The 21,631-nt window shown below is 39.6% G+C and overlaps 2 protein-coding genes across 2 annotated transcripts in view; one reads left to right on the forward strand and one right to left on the reverse strand.

Moving 5' to 3' along the window:
- Positions 1-256, reverse strand: part of LIPA (lipase A, lysosomal acid type) — a 119,115-nt gene extending 118,859 nt beyond the window's left edge. The window contains exon 1 of the mRNA XM_047761123.1: positions 112-256. The gene's annotated coding sequence lies outside the window, so the exon portion shown is untranslated. The remainder of the gene's footprint in view (positions 1-111) is intronic.
- On the forward strand, positions 243-15,282 carry LOC125116142 (interferon-induced protein with tetratricopeptide repeats 5). Its single transcript, XM_047761125.1, has 2 exons — positions 243-433; positions 12,250-15,282. The coding sequence occupies exons 1-2, from the start codon at positions 429-431 to the stop codon at positions 13,691-13,693; spliced, it is 1,449 nt and encodes a 482-aa protein (XP_047617081.1). The 5' UTR covers positions 243-428; the 3' UTR covers positions 13,694-15,282.
- The last annotated feature ends 6,349 nt before the right edge of the window (positions 15,283-21,631 follow it).

Here is a 21,631-nt window from a genome sequence, read left to right on the forward strand (position 1 = left end):
TCGAGAGACATGCGAATTTAACGAGGCAGGTAGGAGCCAAGAGAGAAGTCCTAAAGCCCAGCTGCAAATTTCACCCTGGATGAACCCCACCCTGTCGCGCGCTGCGCAAACCTCTTGCCTCGGTTCCTCAGCCCGGTCGGGGGCCCCCCCAACTCAGCGCTTCCAGAACTTTCTGTTTCCCAAGCTGGACTCCTCCTGTTCCCGGGATCAGATTGACTTTCTAGTTTCCTTTTCCCGCTCGGTCCGCGGTTAACAATGACTGCAGCCTGAGAGCGGAGGTAGCGCCGCGGTCCCCTCATGATCACGCGCACGCGTACAGCACGAGCACGCGCCCGCGAGCCCGCCGCTCGGCCGCGCAGGAACCGAGTGCTGAGGAGAAAGCCCGAGGGGACCGGCGCCTTCCTGCACGGCCGCGGAACCCAACCATCATGAGGTAAGGGCTTCTCCCCTCTTCTCCTCCCCAGCAACTTGTGGCCTTTGTTTCCCACCCGCGTTTCTCTTATTCCATTTGCAACGCTGCGTTGCGGCCCTGGAAGGGGCTCGGAGCCCCTTGAGCCCGGCGGGCGGACGTCTGCGTTGGGGATGCTCCCGGACAACCCCGTCCTGGTCGGGGCGGCCGAGGGCGGGCCTCCCCGGGAGCGTAGCCGAGCGGACCCTACCCGTGAGTCCCGGGCGTCTGTAGTCCGGACCGTCGGCCCCGGGTGGGGGGTGGGGGGCAGGCGACGCGCCTCTTGGGCCTCTTACCTCCCTGGGGCTCCCGTCGCCGCGGCCCCCGGGCGGGTGCGGTTGGCCTCGGCGTGGCCGGGTCCCCGCAGGCCTCAGCCCCCCGGCGTCACACGCGTCGGCTCCTACCATTTTGCCTTTCTGATTCCTGGGTCAGACTTCTCCCCACTTCCTTTGTACCGCAGACAGATGTTTCTTGTTTCACCCCGTCCACCGTTTTCTGAGATTTTCTTGCTCAGAGGAAGATGGGGTGGGGGGTGGGGGGGACCTTGGCTCACCCGTTTTATTGGCTCCTGCCCTGCACCTGGGTAAGGAACCGTCCGCATTTAGGACGTTGAGGAGTGGAAGGCTCGGATCTTGGGCACCTGAAGCCAGTGGAGCCCTTTGTTCTAAATCCTGATTCTGACCACGTACTAGTTGGGTAACTCAAAGCAAAAGTTTCTTAAGCTCGGTGAGTCTATTTCTTATCTGTGAAAGGTGGTGGCTTCATCTCTTAGGAGTGTGAACAGGGTCCGTTGACTGCTTGGCACACGATATTTGCAGAAATGTTGCCTATCATTATATGTTTTTAAAAAATGTAATAAGTGCCTCACTTCTACCATTTTTAAGAAGGGAGGGAGGTGAGAGGTATCAGGAAGGGGCCTGAAGAGACAAGGAGGGAAAGTTAGGTGCACTGTCTATGTATGCAGGATGGGGTGGAAGAGGGGTGGACTCCACTGGGGACTAACTGTTCTCCCAAGGAAAATGAAAGACCGCTCCTTCCTGGCCAAAAAAAAAAAAAAAAAAAAAAAAAGCCAAAACAAAACAAAACCCTCAAAGTCATCTGAAGATAAATGTTCCATCTTCAAACACAGTAGCCTCTCTCTGCTAGTTTCCCAGAGATAAAGTTAAAAAATTAAGTGGACAAAGCTTTTGAAAAAGTGAAACTTCCCATAGTATCCAGTTGTGCATAAATTCTACAGAGTGTGGACATAGCACTTGAGTGGCTGACTGAATGTCCTTTGGAGATCTCACAACCAGGTTCCTAATGCCTGGGGCAGCCCTCCCTCCTCACTATCCTTGGGCAGAAGCAGATTTTACTCTATGGATGGGCAGAGGGCTGAGAAGCCCATATTGTCGTGGATCTGGCCAGGCTGTTAAGGGCATGGCATGTCTTGCCTATGATTTTGGTGCCTTTACACCGGCGAAAGGAACAACTATCAAGGGACAGTCATAACTATGTTTCCCAGTCAGGACTCTAGGAAATAGTTCAAAACCTATTTTCAGAATCTGTCAAAATCTAAACAGAGCCAGAGAGAGAGAGAGCATGCCAAGATGGAAAAACAAGTAGAATAGGAAGAATGAAGTGGCAGAAAGTTTGGAGCCATTAGCAGGATGTGAGGAACTAGCAGGAATTGAAATTCAGGTGATTTTTTTTTTTTTTTTCATGCTAGGCCCATGCCTCTGGGCTGGAAATGCGAGAAGCTACTAGTATGTAACTGCATTCATTCATTCATTCAACAAATATTATATGCCTGAAATAATAAATTCTGGGGTGAAAATATAAAACCAGAACAAGGTCCCTATTCTCATTTAAATGGGGGAATAGACAACCAGAAATAAATGAGTAAATAATATAACTCAGGAAGTGATAAGAGCCATAAAGAAAATAAAATAGTGTGATGAGCTAAGAGAGCGACCTAGAATGGAGGGGCTTATTTTAGATAGGTCTGCCACAGGTGGCCTCTTGGGTAGGGAATATTTGAGCTGAGTTGAAGGAGCTACTCATACAAAGGTTAAGGAGCAGAGCTTTCCAAGTAGAATTGAAAACAAGTGTAAAAGTCCTTGAACTTATGTTCAAGATAGGAAGACGGTCAGTATGTCTTAAACGTAGTGCATGAAGAGGAGAGTAGGAGAGAAGGTTGGATGGGTAGAGAAGTTTAATCTCCTTTAGGAATTGTAAGACATGGAAAAGGCTAGGTTAAGATCTAAGAGTGTCAGGAAGCCATTGGGAGATTTTAAACAAGGAGACTGACATAATTTGGTTTATGTTTTCAAAAAGTTTACCAATATGCTATGAGGAACAAGAGTGGAAACAGGGAGACCATATTTTTGCCCCAGCTCAAAGGAAAGGTAGTGGTTTAGACCAGGAAAACAGCAGTGGAAATGGAGAAAAATGAATGGATTTGAGATATATTTGGGTGGTAGACTAAATAGGACTTCCTATTGGATTGGATGAGGGGTTGAAAGAAAAAAAAGGAGTCAAAGATTACTCCTAGGTTATTTGGCCTATGGGACTAAGAGATACCAAACAAAGTGGGGAAAACTAAGGGATGAACAGAGTCAAGGAACCCATTCTGTATTGGATATATTTACTTGAACTTCTAATTGAAGATGTAAACTAAAAAAAATAGGTAAATGTGGAATTCAGGGGCAAGATAGAGATAGAGGAAATACTTTGGAAGATCATCAGGATATATACCAGAAAGTCTTTAAATGGATTATGGGGGAAAAAGGTATTTTAAATCCCTTACATTAATAATGATGATAATTATATCTTTGATAACTAAGATCGTCATCCTTCCTTCAGATCACTTCTAATACATTTCTACACAGCTATGTTGTTATTTGAAAGAATCATTAATCATCCTTAAATAAATCTCTCTGCAGCTCCATAGCATGTCCCAGGAAGAAGGAGCTCCATCTCAAAACAACTGCAGCAATGTGGAGTGCTGTGACTTTAGATTGACGGCTTATGTTTGAAATAGTTTTCTTAAACTGAGATCTTTAACTATCTGGCATGTCTTTTCCAGTGGACAGTCACACACCTCTGACCTGCTTCTTAAGCTGCTTTAAAATCCCATAATGCTTTCCTTTAGGGCCTTCCCAGGCAAAGTAAATTTTACATACATTAGACATATCCTATATTTTATTTTATCTTTAAAAAAATTTTATAGTTGATTTACAGTATCCTGTCAATTTCTGCTGTACAACAAAGTGATGCACTTATACATATATATATATATATACACATTATTTTTCACATTATCCTCCATCATGTTCCATCGCAAGTGATTAGATATAGTTCCCTGTGCTATACAGCAGGATCTCATTGCTTATCCACTCCAATTGCAATAGTTTGCATCTACTAAGCCCAAACTCCCAGTCCATCCCACTCCCTACCATTCCCTCTTAGCAACCATAAGTCTGTTCTCATGTCCATGAGTTTGTTTCTTTTCTGTAAGTAGGTTCATTTGTGCCTTATATTGGATTCCAGGTATAGGTGATACCATGTGGTATTTGTCTTTCTCTTTCTGACTTACTTCACTTAGTATGAGAGTCTCTAGTGCCATGCATGTTGCTGCAAATGGCTTTATTTTGTTCTTTTATGGCTGAGTAGTATTCCATTATGTATATATATATTATATATACAATATATAATATATATATACCACATCTTATATATATTATAAGATAATATATATATAATATATATATACCACATCTTAATCCAGTCATCTGTTGTTGTACATGTAGATTGTTGCCATGTCTTGGCTATTGTGAATAGTGCTGCAGTGAACATAGGGGTACATGTATCTCTTTTTTTGTCTTTTTAGGGCCACACCCACAGCATTTAGAAGTTCCCAGGCTAGGAGTCAAATCAGAGCTGTAGCTGCTGGCACATACCACAGCCACAGCCACTTGGGATCCGAGCTGCATCTGTGACCTGCACCACAGTTCACAGCAGTACTGATCCTTAACCCACTGAGCAAGGCCAGGGATGGAACCTGCATCCTCATGGAGGCTAGTCAGATTTGTTTCTGCTGAGCCATGATGGTAACTCCACATGTATCTATCTCAATGAAAATTTTGTCTGGATGTATGCCCACGAGTGGGATTGCTGGGTCATACAGTAGTTCTATATTTAGTCCTTTGAGCTACCTCCATACTGCTCTCCATAATGGTTGTACCAATTTACCTTCCCATCAACAGTGTAGGAGGGCTCCCTTTTCTCCACACCATCTCCAGCATTTGTAGACTTAACTAATGATGGCCATTCTGACTGATGTGAGGTGGTATCTCATTGTAGTTTTGATTTGCATTTCTCTGATAATTAGTGATGTTGAGGATTTTTTCCTGTGCCTGTTGGCCATCTATATGTCTTCTTTGGAGAAATGTCTAGTCAGGTCTTCTGCCCATTTTTCATCTGGGTGGTTTGTTTTTTGGTGTTGAGTTGTATCAGTTGTTTGTTTGTATATTTTGGAGATTAGGCCCTTGTCTGTTGCATCATTTGAAACTGTTTTCTCCCATTCCATAGGTTGTCTTTTTGGTTTTTTCATGGTTTCCTTTGCTGTTCAAAAGCCTTTAAGTTTGATTAGATCCCACTGGTTTATTTTTGTTTTTATTTCTATTGCTTTGGGAGACTGTCCTAAGAAAACATTTGTACTGTTGATATCAGAGAATGTTTTACCTGTGTTCTCTTCTAGGAGTTTTATGATGTCTTGTCTTATATTTAAGTCTTTAAGCTATTTTGAGTTTATTTTTGTGCATGGTGTAAGAGTGTGTTCAAGTTTCCTTGATTTACCGGCAGCTGTCCAGTTTTCCCAGAACCATTTACTGAAGAGACTGTCTTTTTCCCATTTTATATTCTTGCCTCCTTTGTCGAAGATAAATTGATCATAGGTGTCTGGGTTTACTTCTGGGTTCCCTATTCTGTTCCATTGGTCTGTATGTCTGTTTCTGTAACAGTATCACACTGTCTTGATTACTTTATCTTTGTGATATTGTCTGAAGTCTGGGAGAGTTATGCCTCCTGCTTGGTTTTTGTTCCTCAGGATTGCTTTGGCAATTCTGGGCCTTTTATGGTTCTATATAAATTTTTGGATTGTTTGTTCTAGTTCTGTGAAAAATGTCATGAGTAATTCGATAGGGATTGCATTGAATCTGTAGATTGCTTTGGATAGTATGGCCATTTTAACGATATTAATTCTTCCAATCCAGGAGCATGGAATATCTTTCCATTTCTTTGCATCCTCTGTAATTTCCTTGATTAATGTTTTATAGTTCTTGGCATATAAGTCTTTCACCTCCTTGGTCAGGTTTATTCCTAGGTATTTAAATTTGGGGGGGGTGTAATTTTAAAAGGTATTTTTATATTCCTTTTCTAATATTTCATGGTTAGTATATAGAAATGCAACCTATTTCTGAATGTTAACCTTGTATCCTGCTACTTTGCTGAGTTCATTGATCAGTTTGAGTAGTTTTTATGTGGAGTCTTTAGGGTTTTTTTATGTATAGTATCATGTCATCTGCATAGAGTAACAATTTTGCCTCTTCTTTTCCAATTTGTATACTTTTTATGTCTTTTGTTTGTGTGATTGCTTTGGCTAGGACTTCCAGTACTATGTTGAATAAAAGTAGTGAAAGTGGGCATCTTTTTCTTGTTTCAGATTTTAGCATGAAGGCTTTCAGCTTCTCTCTGTTAATACAGTAACATATCTTTAACATAATAAAAGCCATGTATGACACAGCCTAAAGATTTTATTATGTTAAATATATTTTATTAAGGTATGTTCTCTCTATACTCACTTTGGTAAGAGTTTTTATCATTAATGGATACTGGATTTTATCAAATGTTTTTTCTGCATCCTTAGAGATGATCATGCAGTTTCCAACTTTTCTTTTGTCAGCGTGGTGTATGATGTTAATTTATTTGCATATGTTGAACCATTCTTGTGAGCTTGGGATGAATTCCACTTGGTCATGCTGTATGATCTTTTTTATAGTTTTTGGATTCACTTGGCTAAAATTTTGTTGAGAATTTTTACGTCTATACGCATCAAAGATATTGGCCTATAATTTTCTTTTTTGGTAATATCTTCATCTAGTTTTGATATTAGGGTGATGTGTGGCTTCATAGAATGTCTTTGGGAGTGTTCCTTCTTCAACCTTTTGGAAAAGCTTAAGAAAGGTGGGTATGAGTTCTTCTTTGTATATTTGGTAGAATTCTCCTGTGATGTCATCTGGTCCTGGACTTTTGTTTGTAGGGAGTGTTTTAATTAGTATTGAATTTCATTTCTAGTGATCGGTTTATCAGTTGATCTGTTTCTTCTTGATTCAGTTTTGAGGGGCTGTATGTCTCTAGAAATTTGTCCATTTCTTCTAAGGTTGTCCATATCCTATATTTTAAAGCAAACTATCTTTAAAAAAAAAAACCTTCCAATTTTTATATTAAAGAGGTAGTATAGCATTATGGTTAAAAGGCATAAGCTTTTGTTTGAGTTAGGCAGAACAAGGTTTGAATCCATGCTCAGCCACTTTATAGTTGTGTAACCTTGAACATATACATGTATAATTTTTTTTTTTTTTTTGTCTTTTTAGGGCTGCACCCATGGCATATGGAAGTTCCCAGGCTAGGGGTGGAATCAGAACTGCAAGTGCTGACCTGTACCACAGCCACAGTAACTCAGGATCTGAGCCATGTCTGTGACCTACACCACAGCTCATGGCAATGCTGGATCCTTAACCCACTGAGTTAGGCCAGGGATCGAATTCGCATCCTCATGGATACTAGTCGGGTTCCTTATCTCTGAGCCACAATGGGAACTCCTACTTGGACATATAGTTTAACCTCTCTTTTCCAGTACCCATCCATAAAATTGTGAAAATAATAAGGCGTTGTTGTAAAAACGTGTCTTCAACTTTTCTGTCCCATACAGTAACCACTTATCATGTGTTACTATTTAAATTAAGTAGAGGTAAATAAAATATAAAATCCAGTTCTATGGTCATACTAACCACATTTTAAGTGATCAGTAGCCACATGTGGCTAGCTAGTGTCTACTATTTTGTACAGCACAGTAATAACATTTCCATCATGGCACGAAGTTCTGCTGGAACGCTCTGGTATAGAACCTGCAATCACTAAAATGTGGGATCTCTATATATGTGTTTATGTATATACACAGACAAGAGAAAGAATAATGAAAAATTATGAAATTAAAGTTAGTAATTAGAAGTGAACAAATGTCTACCAAATATTAGTTAGCTGTTAATATTTAAATTTAGTATTTATAAAAATTGGAAAACATTTCATGGAGTAGTATGTTAGATTATAAATAAGAAATGGTTTTCTTTTTCTTTTGCTTTTTTAGGGCCACACTCATGGCATATAGAAGTTCCCAGGCCAGGGGTCTGATTGGAGCTACAGCTGCTGGTCTACGCCACAGCCACAGCAACGTGGGATCCAAGTGGCGTCTGCAACCTACTCCACAGCTCATGGCAATGCCAGATCCTTAACCCACTGAGCGAGGCCAGGGATTGAACCCGTGTCCTCATGGATACTAGCGAGATTTGTTTCCACTGTGCCACAATGGTAACTCCAAAATGGTTTTATTTTTCTTTCTTTTTTTTTTTTATTTTTTTTTAAATTTTTTTATTTTCCCACTGTATAGCAAGGGGGTCAGGTTATCCTTACATGTATACATTACAATTACATTTTTTTCCCCCACCCTTTGTTTTGTTGCAACATGAGTATCTAGACAAAGTTCTCAATGCTATTCAGCAGGATCTCCTTGTATATCTATTCTAAGTTGTGTCTGATAAGCCCAAGCTCCCAATCCCTCCCACTCCCTCCCCCTCCCATCAGGCAGCCACAAGTCTTTTCTCCAAGTCCATGATTTTCTTTTCTGAGGAGATGTTCATTTGTGCTGGATATTAGATTCCAGTTATAAGTGATATTATATGGTATTTGTCTTTGTCTTTCTGGCTCATTTCACTCAGTATGAGATTCTCTAGTTCCATCCATGTTGCTGCAAAATGGTTTTATTTTTCTAGTCACTGCTTTTAAGTATGTAGTTAATCCAGTTCTCTAACTCTTCTGCCAATATTACCTATTAGGACAGCCTTGTTTCAGTTCCTAAAGACTCAGCCCATTTCATTTTAAAACCGCAATCTCATATTTGATTCAAAGCACTCTTCTCCTTCCCAGCCTCCTCCAAAATATTGATATAAGTACTGTGAAGAATAGGAAAATGTGATAGACTAGACTTTAGGATCACTGGCAGGTGGAAGTACAGCTTAAGCTAAGGTGGTTGGGGTAGAAGAGCTTTGAAGAGCTGAAATTTGAACCAAGAACAGAATTATAAGAGTAAGTAATTCCTAGTACTCTTTTAGGGAGAGTTCACAGAGTGAGAGAATAAAAAGCAGAGACAAATACCCTGATGTAGGTTTATACTTGGCATAAGAAATAATAAACAATAAATTTTTTTAAAGTCCTGTATGACTGAAGTGCAGTGAGCAAGAGTTCAGTGTTACAAAATAATGTTGGAAAAGTAAACATGGGCCAGATGATGAAAGGCAAAATAATCAAGGTTAAGAGTTTGGGGCTGGAAATAAAGATTTGCATATTAACAATGTATAGTACCATTCTGCTTTGAATTCCATCTTTCTCGCAATTATCCCTCCCTCTCCAACAAGCATCATTTTCTCCCTTGATACTGGACCATTCACATTGGCATATCAGTAAGTCATTGAAAATATTATGATTAATTTTTTGACAGTTCCCCCACTTCCTCCCTTCAGGTTTAGCTCCACTTCTCTACTCCCTTCATTGAAACAGTGGCCTGTATTGTCCGTGTCCACTTCTCCTCCCATTATCCCCTCAACTCACTCCAGTAACATTTTTATCCCTCCATTCTATTAAAACATTTATCAAGATCCCCCTGAACTTTACTTCTCCCCAAACAGTGACCTCTGGTCTGTTCTCTTAAGATTGTTGTGCACATTGAACATTCATCTCTCTTGATATAAATGTTTTCTTCCTTAGGCCTTCATGATATCAGGTTTCTTGGTTTAGCTACCCTTCACTGATTATTCTTTCTTGGTCTCCTCTCCTGGTCCTTCTACTCTACTTGACCTGGACTGTTTTTTAACCTTCTCTGTCTATGCTGACTCCTTAGGTAATTTCATTCTAGATCTCGTGGTTTTCAAGATCATTTGCATGCTAATGCCTCTAAATTTTATATCCTTAGTTCTAACTTCACTCCTCTTCTCCAGAATTTTCTTCATTAGTATCCAACTTTATACTTGACATCTTCACTTGCATGTCTAATAGACACCTCAGAATTAACATTTATTCACTCAGTTCCTAAAGTCAAAAAACCATGGGAATCACCCTTGATTCCCTCTTTCCATCATGGCTGTCCCCATAACCAATCCATTAGAAAGACCTGTCAGCTCTGCCTCCAAAATATAACCATCCAGTCCTCACTAACCCTCTGCTACAACCTGAGTGTAATCTTGCATCTTCTTTCTCTGGATTCCTTCAGCAGTTGCTGCCCTCATGTTTTTTTTCAGGGAGATTTGCTCTAGCCATGCTATTTACATTTTAACTACTTCCCAGATCCCCTACTAGTCTCCCACTCCTTTATCCTGCTTTATTTTCTCCTTAGCACTTATTATATATAATCTCATATAGTCTTTCTTTGCTTTTTTTTTTTTTTGGTCTTTTTATGACACAATTGTAGCCCTGTTAGAATATAAGCTACATGAAATCAAGGATTTTTTTTCCTGTGTTGTTCACTGCTGTATCCCCAACACTTAAAACAGTGCTCTGCATTTATGAGGTTCTCAATAAATATTTTTGAATAAATAACTTCCGCCCAGTTTCCCAACTTCCTTTATCTATCTTGCTCACCACTGTATCCACTACAGCTAGCATATTGCCTGGCATGTGTGACATGAGGTGATCAGTAAATGTTTATTGATAGAAATATTACTGTAGTTTCCATAAACATTTACAAAAATATGCATATGTATATACATACATACAAGGAGGATGGTCCTATGTGCAGCAGAAAGGGAAATTATGCTGTTCATTCCATAATTGGAACATTTCCCTATTTAAGAGAAGTAGGGTCTTTTTTTTCCCTGCAAATTTCTTGTAACCCTTAATAATGGCCAATAGTAGATAAAGTTTTTCCTAACTGCCTCCTTGCTACCATCAGCAGAACAAACAAAACTAGGTATATTGACCAGGATTTTGTCAGCTGTAGACAGGAAAAGCCCAATTCAAACTAGCTTAAGCAAAAAGAGAGAGATTATTTCCTTAAAAAATAGAAGTCCAAGGTTGGACAGGGTGATCCAGGCAATACCTGAATCCAGATATTTAGTCAGTATCACAAGCAACTGTCTTTATTCCTAAGCTCTGCTTTCCTCTATGTTTGATTCTTTCTCCAGCAGTTTCTCCTCAAAAGAGTTTGGAAAGATGGCCACCAGCAACTCCAGCTTATATTTAACCAGCTTAAAAATTTTAGAATGAAGAGAGTTCCAGCAAAGCCTCATTTTAGCAAAATTATATTATAGTTAGATTATCTCTGAATAAATCACTGGGGCCAGGGAATGGTGGAATGCTGTGTGCCTTCCCACAGACCGGAGGAAAGCACAGACGGCCTGTCTCAAATCACATGGACTGAGAGTAGAGGGAGATGTTGCTCCGCCAAGTGCACAGCTCTGAACTGTGTGCCCTTCCTGAGTCACTTCTATGGAACTTTATTGGTATGCTGAGTTGTAAGTGACTGTGTACTTACAAGCTCTGTATAAGCAGGGCTGTGTCTTCTTCATAGTTACATTCCCAAGGTTATTCAGAAGATCTTGCACACAAAAGCCTCTCAGTAATGAATTTCCTATCCCTTCCTTCCCCCTTCATCTTCCTAATTTCAGAGACAGTGGTTCCAGTGGGCCCTGCAGAGGTTACATTGTGCCTCACACAAAGGGAGTTCAACAAATATTTGTAAACTGAATATTAAGGGCGGTGATGAGTTAATAATAGGTGTTAGCCTTTATTGTTGCCCACAGCCCTAAAAGTCAGAAGGATGTGGCATTTACCTCAAAACCTGCTAAACTTCCTTTGGCCTTTGCCCTGTTTTCTCTAAATCTTTTTGTTACTTTCTATATATGTATATATATATCTCAAACATATACTTCTCCCCATCTCTTGGTATACTTGTTCCTGTCTGACTCTTTTTTCTCTGTAGGGTTTCCTTTGTTTATTTGTTTCTTTCTCTGTAAAAATTATATATTCATGTGACTTCTCTGTCTTCTTCAGTGTACTTTTTTCTCTCATTTCTCACTTTCTCTTTCCCTTCACTGCTCATAATACAGAAATGAAATTTTAATTTTATTTATTACCTTGCATATATATATTAATTTTCAAAGCTAATAAATACAGTATTTTAAATCCCCCCCTCTAAAAATAGCTGGTCCTTGTGGGGTAGTAACTGCCAAAAGAAATAGGTACTCTGTAATATAGAAAACACCATCAACTTTCCAGAATTGGTTTTATAATAAATAATGTGAATTTAATGAAATATTTCTAGGATTTAACTATACACAAAAGAAACTAGTATGAAGTTATAGGAGCCTAGTGCTTTAACTGTAAGATCGGATATATACAATTGAATTGATAAGCAAAGAACTGTATTTAAGGTTTAAAAATTTATTAGTTCCTGTTTTTCTTCAAAAATTAAAGTATTTTATCTTTGACAGTGAAATTCCTAAGGACTCCTTGAAGGCCATTCTGTTGGAGTTAGAATGTCACTTTACATGGAATTTACTTAAGGAAGACATTGATCTGTTTGATGTGGAAGATACAATTGGGCAACAGCTTGAATTTCTTACCACAAAATCCAGACTCACTCTCTATAACCTCTTGGCCTATGTGAAACACCTAAAGGGCCAAAATAAAGATGCCCTAGATTGTTTGAAACAAGCAGAAGAAATAATACAGCGTGAACACTCGGATAAAGAAGAAGTACGAAGTCTGGTCACTTGGGGAAACTATGCCTGGGTGTATTATCATATGGACCAGCTTAAAGAAACTCAGAATTATATAGACAAGGTAGGAAATGTCTGCAAGCAGTTTTCCAGTCCTTCTAACTACAAGTTGGAGCGTCCAGAGATTGACTGTGAGAAAGGGTGGGCACTCTTGAAATTTGGAGGAAAGTATTACCAAAAGGCTAAAGCAGCTTTTGAGCAGGCTCTGGAAGTGGAACCTGACAATCCAGAATTTAACATTGGCTATGCCATCACAGTGTATCGGCTAGATGATTCTGATAGAGAAGGGTCTATAAAGAGCTTCTCTCTGGGCCCCCTGAGGAAAGCTGTTACCCTGAATCCAGATAATTCCTACATCAAGGTTTTTCTGGCGCTGAAGCTTCAAGATGTGCATGCAGAAGCTGAAGGGGAAAAGTATATTGAAGAAATCCTGGACCAGATATCATCCCAACCTTATGTCCTCCGTTATGCAGCCAAATTCTATAGGAGAAAAAATTCCTGGGACAAAGCTCTTGAACTTTTGAAAAAGGCCTTGGAGGTGACACCAACCTCTTCTTTCCTGAATCACCAAATGGGACTTTGCTATAGGGCACAAATGATCCAAATCAAGAAGGCCACTCGAAACAGACCTAAAGGAAAGGATAAACTGAAAGTGGATGAGCTGATTACATCTGCTATATCTCATTTCAAAGCAGCCGTGGAGCGAGACTCTATGTTTGCATTTGCCTACACGGACCTGGCCAACATGTATGCTGAGGGAGGCCAGTACAACAATGCTGAAGACATTTTTCAGAAAGCTCTTCGTCTGGAGAACATAACTGATGATCACAAACATCAAATCCACTACCACTATGGTCGCTTTCAGGAATTTCACCGTAAATCAGAAAATACAGCCATCCACCATTATTTAGAAGCCTTAAAAGTCAAAGACAGGTCTTCTCTGCGTACCAAACTGACAAGTGCTTTGAAGAAACTGGCTACCAAGAGACTTGCTCACAATCCTTCAGATGTGCAGAGTTTAAGTGCCCTAGGGTTTGTTTACAAGCTGGAAGGAGAAAAAAGGCAGGCTGCTGAGTACTATGAGCGGGCCCAAAAGATAGATCCAGAAAATGCAGAATTTCTTACTGCTCTCTGTGAGCTTCGACTTTCCATTTAAATACATATTCTAGGAAATTAGTTCCGAGCGTTTCTCTCCATTTTGGGTTGTTACATTTTTGTTTATTGTTTTAACCCATTCTTCATTATAAAGTTCATTTTTATTGAATGATTATTGTGTACCAAGCATCATGGCTAAATATATACATTATGGTGACTCTTCTGTTGTTTTTAATTAAAACACAATAATCCATTGAGAAACTGCAACATTCCAGCTGTTGTAACTTTTTAAAATCATATGGTCATGACTTTATATCCTTTTTCTCTCCTATTCATAATAATTTCCTGATTAAATTTTGTCATATTTTCCATATTACTCACTTATGCCATGAGTATAATCCTGCATAATCCCTTGACATCTAAGCCAGAAACACTCTTTTAGGAGTGCAAAATTATATTATTAAGCATTTAACTATGTAGCTTGCAAAAGATGGAAACTTCTAGTTACAGATGTTCTGACTTTGATGAAGATATTTAGCCATCAATGTGACAGTTACTTAAAAAATATTCTTTGTTGGAAGAAAAAAGTTCATAATAATAACTTTGTCATCTTTGATGACTTCAGTAAAAGGAGAAAAGACTAGAAAATGAGGGGAAAAAAAACTTCCCCAGATATAGAACTTAAGGGACCTGTGAGAAATCTCAAGTATTATCTGCCAGAATGTTCATTAAGTAGATAGAAATAGTGATGAGAAAAAAAATGAATAATGGAAAATCATTGGTCTCAAATTTCACTAGTTCTTTTAACTAGAAGAGTAAACCTGAAGTGAATCTAGGTGGAATTAATTTCATTCCTTCCAATTAAAATTGCAGTATTTGGGGGTTAAAATCATTGAGGTAAATAGCATACCAGTTGCGAAATTGGGAGAAATGATAGTCAAATGGGTGAGGTAGATGTCCCTAACCTATATCCCTAGATTACCAAGATCTCAGTGCTTTAGTTTGGGGTCTGAACTGAGTAGAGTTTTCTTGCCTACAATTTCTGGCCTTTGGTTAACTGCTTTAGTATTCTAAAGTTTACTTCTGTGAGGCTTTTCCTTTGTCTGAAGTTTTCAGATTGACATGTTTTCCTTTAGGTCCTCTAGGATAGTTAAGCCCTGTTTTGAGTTTTAATATCCACCTTGAAGGGTCACTGCTTTAAGGGCTTATATCCCAGAGGAGTTTTTACATTGGGATGTTACTAAAAGTGGCTTCGTTAATGTTATTTCTTTGATTATAGATTACACAATTACATTTACCACTATAGTATTAGTGGAAAAATGTGCCATATGATTTAATTCTCCATACCGCCAGTGTAGCTCTTAAAACTCCTGTGTGTATGTGTGTGGGTTTTTACTTTTTGTTCGTTTTTATTTTTTTAATTTTTATTATGGCTTTATTATAAAAGTAATTCTCATTGTAAAATCTCAAACAATAAAGAAGTATATGAATTTAAAAGTAAGAGCACTCCCCTCACCCTAACCCATTTCTGCACACCCAAGGTAAAATGTTAATAATTTGATATGTATCCTTCCAGATATTTTTTCTATGCATATTCAAACATACATAAATACTGCAGTGCGTCTAATGAATTAAATTTTTTTAAATGTCTGTTTTACTTATGTGCTTGCTGTTTTTATTTTGCTGATTTCTTTTGTTTATTCAAAAAGGAAGAACAGGCAAGGGAATGATCCTTATTTAAATAGTTCAGTAATTCAGGACTGAAGTCCTGACCTATCAGTAAAAGCATTTGACCTATTTCGCAGCAAGTCATTTTCCCCTCATTGGGAATAATGTTAAAGTTATGTTCCCAAGTAGGGATTTTACATGCAATCACATTACAGTTACGATAACGAAACAAAGATACAACTGTAAGCATCTGTATTTAAACATTAGACTTTAAGATCTGTTAAATGACTTTAAAATCTACTGATCTTAAAATACTGAAATACATAAGAAATTATACTAAGAAAGTATAAAATCATATAAAAAATACAACTGTTAACATGGAACCAAAAATTAATGTTTATAATAACTTTTTTTTTTCTTTTTTCTTTTTAGAGCTGCACCTGCAGCATATCAAGGTTCCCAGGCTAGGGGTCAAATCGGAGCCGTAGCTGCTGGCCTATGCCACAGCTTCAGCCACAGCAACACAGGATCTGAGCCACGCCTGCGACCTACACCACAGCTCACGGCAATGCTAGATCTTTAACCCACTGAGTGAGGCCAGGGATCAAACCCACATCCTCATGGGTACTAGTTGGATTCGTTTCTGCTGTGCCACAGTGGAAACTCTTATAATAACTTTAATTTTGTTGATAATTGTGCTTGCCTTCCTAAAATTTACAACTATTTAGAGATAAATTTGAAGAGACGAATTATCAAATACATATGGCTGTTATTGGAAGTCAAGTGATGCTGAGTAGCCAAAAGCCAAATGTCTACTACACATATGAAGTATTTGGAGACCGTTGCCTTATGTCCCCTGAAACTGATAATTTTAAGTTTAAACATACCATTTTCTTTCACCCACCCCTAGTATCAATGTCTCCTTTCATGATGGCCCCTAGGCAGACTGAGCACAACAAGCTCTGAAGCAAGCATGGATTGATGTCACTTGGATTGAACACTGAAGACACTGAAAACCCTAGCCTTTACTGACCTTCAGAGAAAGTCATTGCTTAAGTTCCTGCTGTGGCACAGTGGATTAAGAATCTGACTGCATCAGCTAGGGTCGCTCTGAAGGTGTAGGTTTGATCCCCAGCCCAGGCAATTGATTAAAGGATCCCGTGTTGCCACAGCTGCAGCATAGGTCACAGCTGTGGCTCAGGTCAGTCCCTGGCTTGGGAACTTCCATGTGCCACGGGTGTGGCCTTAAAAAAAAAAAAAAAAAAAAGCATTCCTATTTAAGCTTTTTCTATTCCAACGTCAAAGGCTAAAAGGGAGTGGGGGTAAAAAAAGAGATGAACACATGAGAGTTCACAAATGAGCCTATAGGTCAGTTTCCTCTAAGCATGTCCCTAACTCACCATCAGGTTGAAACAAAGCCCTAGAAAAGAGGGAATGATAGTTCACCCACATATGTAGACTGAAACATATGAATAGTCGTAGCTAACTCAGAGCTACATAGTATATAATACGTGCTAGGTGCTGTTGTAAGTGGCTTACATGTATTAAACTTATCCTCACAAAATGCCTATAGATAGGCATCTTTTGTTAGTTCCTTTTGAGTATGAGTACGCTGGAATTTAGATTAAGTAAGCCAAAAGTCACATAGCTAATAAGAGGTAGAAAAAGGATTCAAACCCTGGATGTCTAGCATTTAACCACTATACAGTATTTTCTAAATAGTCTTAAAATTTGGAATGAAAGATGTGGGAAGATAGGACCAACGTTTTAAGTCTGTAGGAGAATGCTGCAGAGGATCATGTGAAGCTCAGACATTCTATAATAGGTCACCCAGCACTTTTACCTAAGTCCCAAAACTCCCTAGAAGGCGTTATGAAAGGGATTAAAAGCTGCTGTGAAACCCCTAGAGAGAATGGCCTGAGAAATTAACGGACTCAATCTAAAGGAGGGACTTTAAGAGTTGGATGTTAGAAATCAGAGGTTTGGAATAAATTCCTCAAAAAAAGAAGCAAATCTACTTTGGAAGGTTGAAGAAGCAGTAAACCTAGTCCTTTGTCCTGGGTGTATCCCATGCACACACCAACCAGAATCAGAACCTTCACCCAATGTGGTGAACACCACAAGAAGCCATGGGAGGGGGATGCTGTAACTCCCTCCTCCGTTAACAGGCGGGGTTCACCTGCCCTAAAATACCACCTGGGTTTGCCTTCAGCCTCCAAGCCATGAACTTTGAAAGTGGCTCTGAGCTGCACTGAATATTAATTTAAAGAGTAGCTTCACCTCTCTTCATATGCTTTCTCTTTTCTATACACCTTAACTCCAGTAACTTTATGCTTCTGTCTCACCAAAACAAACAACAACAAACATAAAAAACAAACACCAAAAATGAAAACCACTTACAGGTGATTTGTATAGAAAAACCTTTTATTGATAAGGCTTCAGGAGAGAAGAATCTATAACTTAAAATTTGGAGTTCCTGCTGTAGCACAGCGTGATCAATGGTGGTGTTTCTGGAGCACTGGGACACAGGTTCAATCCCCAGCCCCACATAGTGGGTAAGGATCCAGCGTTGTCATAGCTGCGGCGTAGGTCACAACTGTGGGTGGGATCTAGTCTCTGGTCCAGGAACTCCATATGCTGCAGGTGGTCAAAAAAGAAAAAAATTAATACTAAATAATCACTTATTTTTTAAAGAGAGAGGGAGAAAGTCTAGAAGGAATGAGGGAGAGGTGATGAGGAGAGAGAGAGAAAGAGAAAAAAGAGAGAGATTGAGGTAAATAGAGAAAAAAAGAAAAAGAGGAAATACCCTCAACCATTTATTGATATTCCTGCCTCTTGCCATGATTTTGGGCCTTATTTCCTTCCCTACCTCTACTCTTCTGAAATTAAGAACCAATTCTACCAAGGTTTTTTTGTTTTTTGTTTGCTTTTTTGTATTTGTATTTTTGCTTTTTAGGGCTGCACTTTCGGCATATGGAAGTTTCCAGGCTAGGGGTCGAATCTGAGCTGCAGCTGACGGCCTATGCCACAGCCACAGCAGGGCCAGATCCAAGCCATGTCTGCAATCTATACCACAGCTCACCGCAATGCTAGATCCTTAACCTAGTGAGCAAGGCCAGGGAAACCCACATCCTCATGGATACTACTCAGGTACTTAGCTCACTGAGCCACAACAGGGACTCCTACCGTTTTTTTTTTTTTTTTTTTCCCATGCTCTTTAAACAGAGTAATTTAGTTCTCTTTTATCCTTACATACAGCTACAGACTCAGTTACACATAGCCAAATTCATCAAGTTGCTTAGTTCAACAAAAGAGCCTTTCATTTTAACAAGATACACTCTCCTTTGAAGGCAATTGTTGTTATAAATAAATATCATCTCCTCACAATTTTATAGTAATTACACATTTAAAGTAAATCCAATTGCTAAATCTGTCATAATTTTTTATTCAGTATAATAAGCATGATGTTTTAGGTCTCCAAATTACACAGAATGCATTCATTCCTCTATATCATTTGATTTCAACACTTCTGAAAATCTGACTTTTGATATGTGTTTGAGATTTTGTCTCACATGTTTAAGTTAATCCTTTCTCAACCCATAGCAAAGCAACTAACACATTAGTGGGGGACCAAGAATCGGACCCAGGACAGCAATCTAGGTTCCCAAGGAAAAGCAGAGAGCTCAAAAATCTTTTTTTCATGTTAAGTTTTACCTATAGCTATTCCTAGTCAAGTCAATTAAAATCATCATTTATTTTGATGGCCTAGGTCACAGAGAAGTGACCTAGGCCATCAAAATACTGAAAAAATACAACACAGCATCTTTATCCCTGCATCTTTATTTTACTTGCAAGAGGAAGAAGATAAATGTGGGATGGGTAATGACTAGGAATTGGGGGAGAGAAAAGAAGGAAATGACAAACTTTAATGTTTGGTCTAAAGCTGGCCTTGCTCAACTAAACTGGAATTAGAGGCATCACCAACTTTTGGGAGTTAGTCTCACTAGTTCCAGCAGATGGCAATGTTGCCTAACATACAGTTCAAAAAAAGCAAAAAAAAAAAAAAAAAAAAAAAAAAAAAAAACCCCAAAAAACCCCCAAACCCCCAACTTTCCTGAATCTCTGAACCCTTTAAGAAGAGAAAACTTGGAGTTCCCGTCATGGCGCAGTGGTTAACGAATCTGACTAGGAACCATGAGGTTGCGGGTTTGGTCCCTGGCCTTGCTCAGTGGGTTAAGGATCCGGCGTTGCCGTGAGCTGTGGTGTAGGTCACAGACTCGGCTCGGATCCTGCGTTGCTATGGCTCTGGTGTAGGCTGGTGGCTACAGCTCTGATTGGACCCCTAGCCTGGGAACCTCCATATGCCGCAGGAGCGGCCCTAGAAAAGGCAAAAAGACCAAAAAAAAAAAAAAAAAAAAAAGAAGAGAAAACTTACAAATGATTCTTTTTTAGAGTTAAGAGATAATTTTTTTGTCTTTTTAGGGCCACACCTGCGGCATATCGAAGTTCCCAGGCTAGGGGTTGAATTAGAGCCGCAGGTGTTGGCCTATGCCACAGCAAAGCAGGATCCAAGCTACGTCTGCCACTTACACCACAGCTCACAGTAACACAGGATCCTTAACCCACTGAGTGAGGCCAGGGATAGAACCCACATCCTCATGGATCCTACTCGGGTTCATAACCCACTGAGCCATAATAGGAACTTCAAGTTGAGAGATAATTATTAAAGTATAACCCAATGCCTTGAAAAATCCCTGTTTTTAATTAAGAGAAGCCAAACACAAACCCAGGTCCCAGAAGTCCCAAAAGTCCCAGACACCCTCTGCATGCCCTAGCCAGAACAATTATTAGGGTCAGCCTGTGTCTGGTTTGGCATCAGCCTTAAGTATCTGCTGGAATCCCAGGTCGCCACATAAAACAGCTGCCCCACAGCCTTCTCCCTTACTCCCGGGCATCTTCCCCTGAAAAAAGTAGAGGCTGATCCCAACCCCTTCAAATCCATACCTGGGTTCCTGGGAAACATCTCACACATTTCTCCAGTCCATCATGAATTCTTCCTCTCCTAACCCCCAGAGGCTGCAGTGCCCTTAGCCTCGAATCAGCATTTAAAAACAGCCTGGGATTGTTCCCATCTGTGTTAGTTTCAATTTACCAATTAGGCAGTACACTTGAGATCCTGGTATGCGTATTATGAATTTCCCACCATATATAACGTGGCACCAGATTACAAGGTGGTGCTAAATAAAAAGTTATTGGTTGATTAACTCCTCTCACCAACTCTTAAAAATGTCTGCCAGCATGTGGCGTGATTTTCAGTAATGCCCTATGAGGCCTGCTACAGGTCTGGGCTAGACTCTGGATAGGGACTTCTGCTCCTAGCCAAACCCTGGCACAAGATTTTAGTGTAAAGTAAGAAAAAAAAAAAAAAAAGCAGCTTTTGTGGTCCCTGTAACCAAAACCCCATCTTTTCACATATGAGGCTCACGTGCTCCATATTTTCTGAATTTTCCAGAGCTCCCTTGCATGGGCAGTGTCTCAGGCCTGGGCCTCCCACTCAATCTGAGCACAAAAGAGCTATTTCACTAAGCCTATCTGAGTTTGACACAGTTGTATCATTTTTTATTCAGCCTCAGTCAAAAGTTTTGATTAATTAATATATTTCTACGAACTCTTTGCCACCTGTATTCTCTTTCCCAGACCTGCCCTGTGATACTCAGTACTCTAGAGCTCCAGCTTCTTATGGAACGCTCCTCATAAATAACTTAAATTGTGACCCATTTAAGCTGAATTTGGGAATATCTAACATACTCTATGCATGCTGGGTTCAAGAGCAATTTCAAGCAAATCTGACCTCAGTCAGCCCCATTCTTGCTGCATTACAGTTCTCCTTAGCAGTTTCTCCGGTCATTCTTTTCATCATTTGTTCATTTGTTTGTCTTCATTCTTTCATTCTCCACATATTTACTGAGTGACTACCTATCAGGCACCGGACTCAGTGGTCAGTCAGAACGATCCCTATCCTCAGAAGCTTGTGGTTTGGGGGGAAGAGATGACATTTAAAAATAAACACATAAATGAACATGTAATATGTAAAATACGTTCTTTGAAGGAAAAGATAAGGGTGGCTATGGGAACGAGTCAAGAAGGTGGTGATGATGGGGCAGGTCATTTAGCTAGAGGCAATGGTTAAGGATGGACTCTCCAGGGAAGTGACATTTAAACTGTGGTCCAAAAGATGAAGGGTTGTCCAAGGGATCAACATATGCAAAATGACCTGGCAAATGGATAGAGCAGGACCTTTTAATGTCAATACAAATCTTAAGTGGGGCAT

The sequence above is a fragment of the Phacochoerus africanus genome, chromosome 15 (genome assembly GCF_016906955.1).
Source record: "Phacochoerus africanus isolate WHEZ1 chromosome 15, ROS_Pafr_v1, whole genome shotgun sequence".
NCBI classification, from domain to species: Eukaryota; Metazoa; Chordata; class Mammalia; order Artiodactyla; family Suidae; genus Phacochoerus; species Phacochoerus africanus.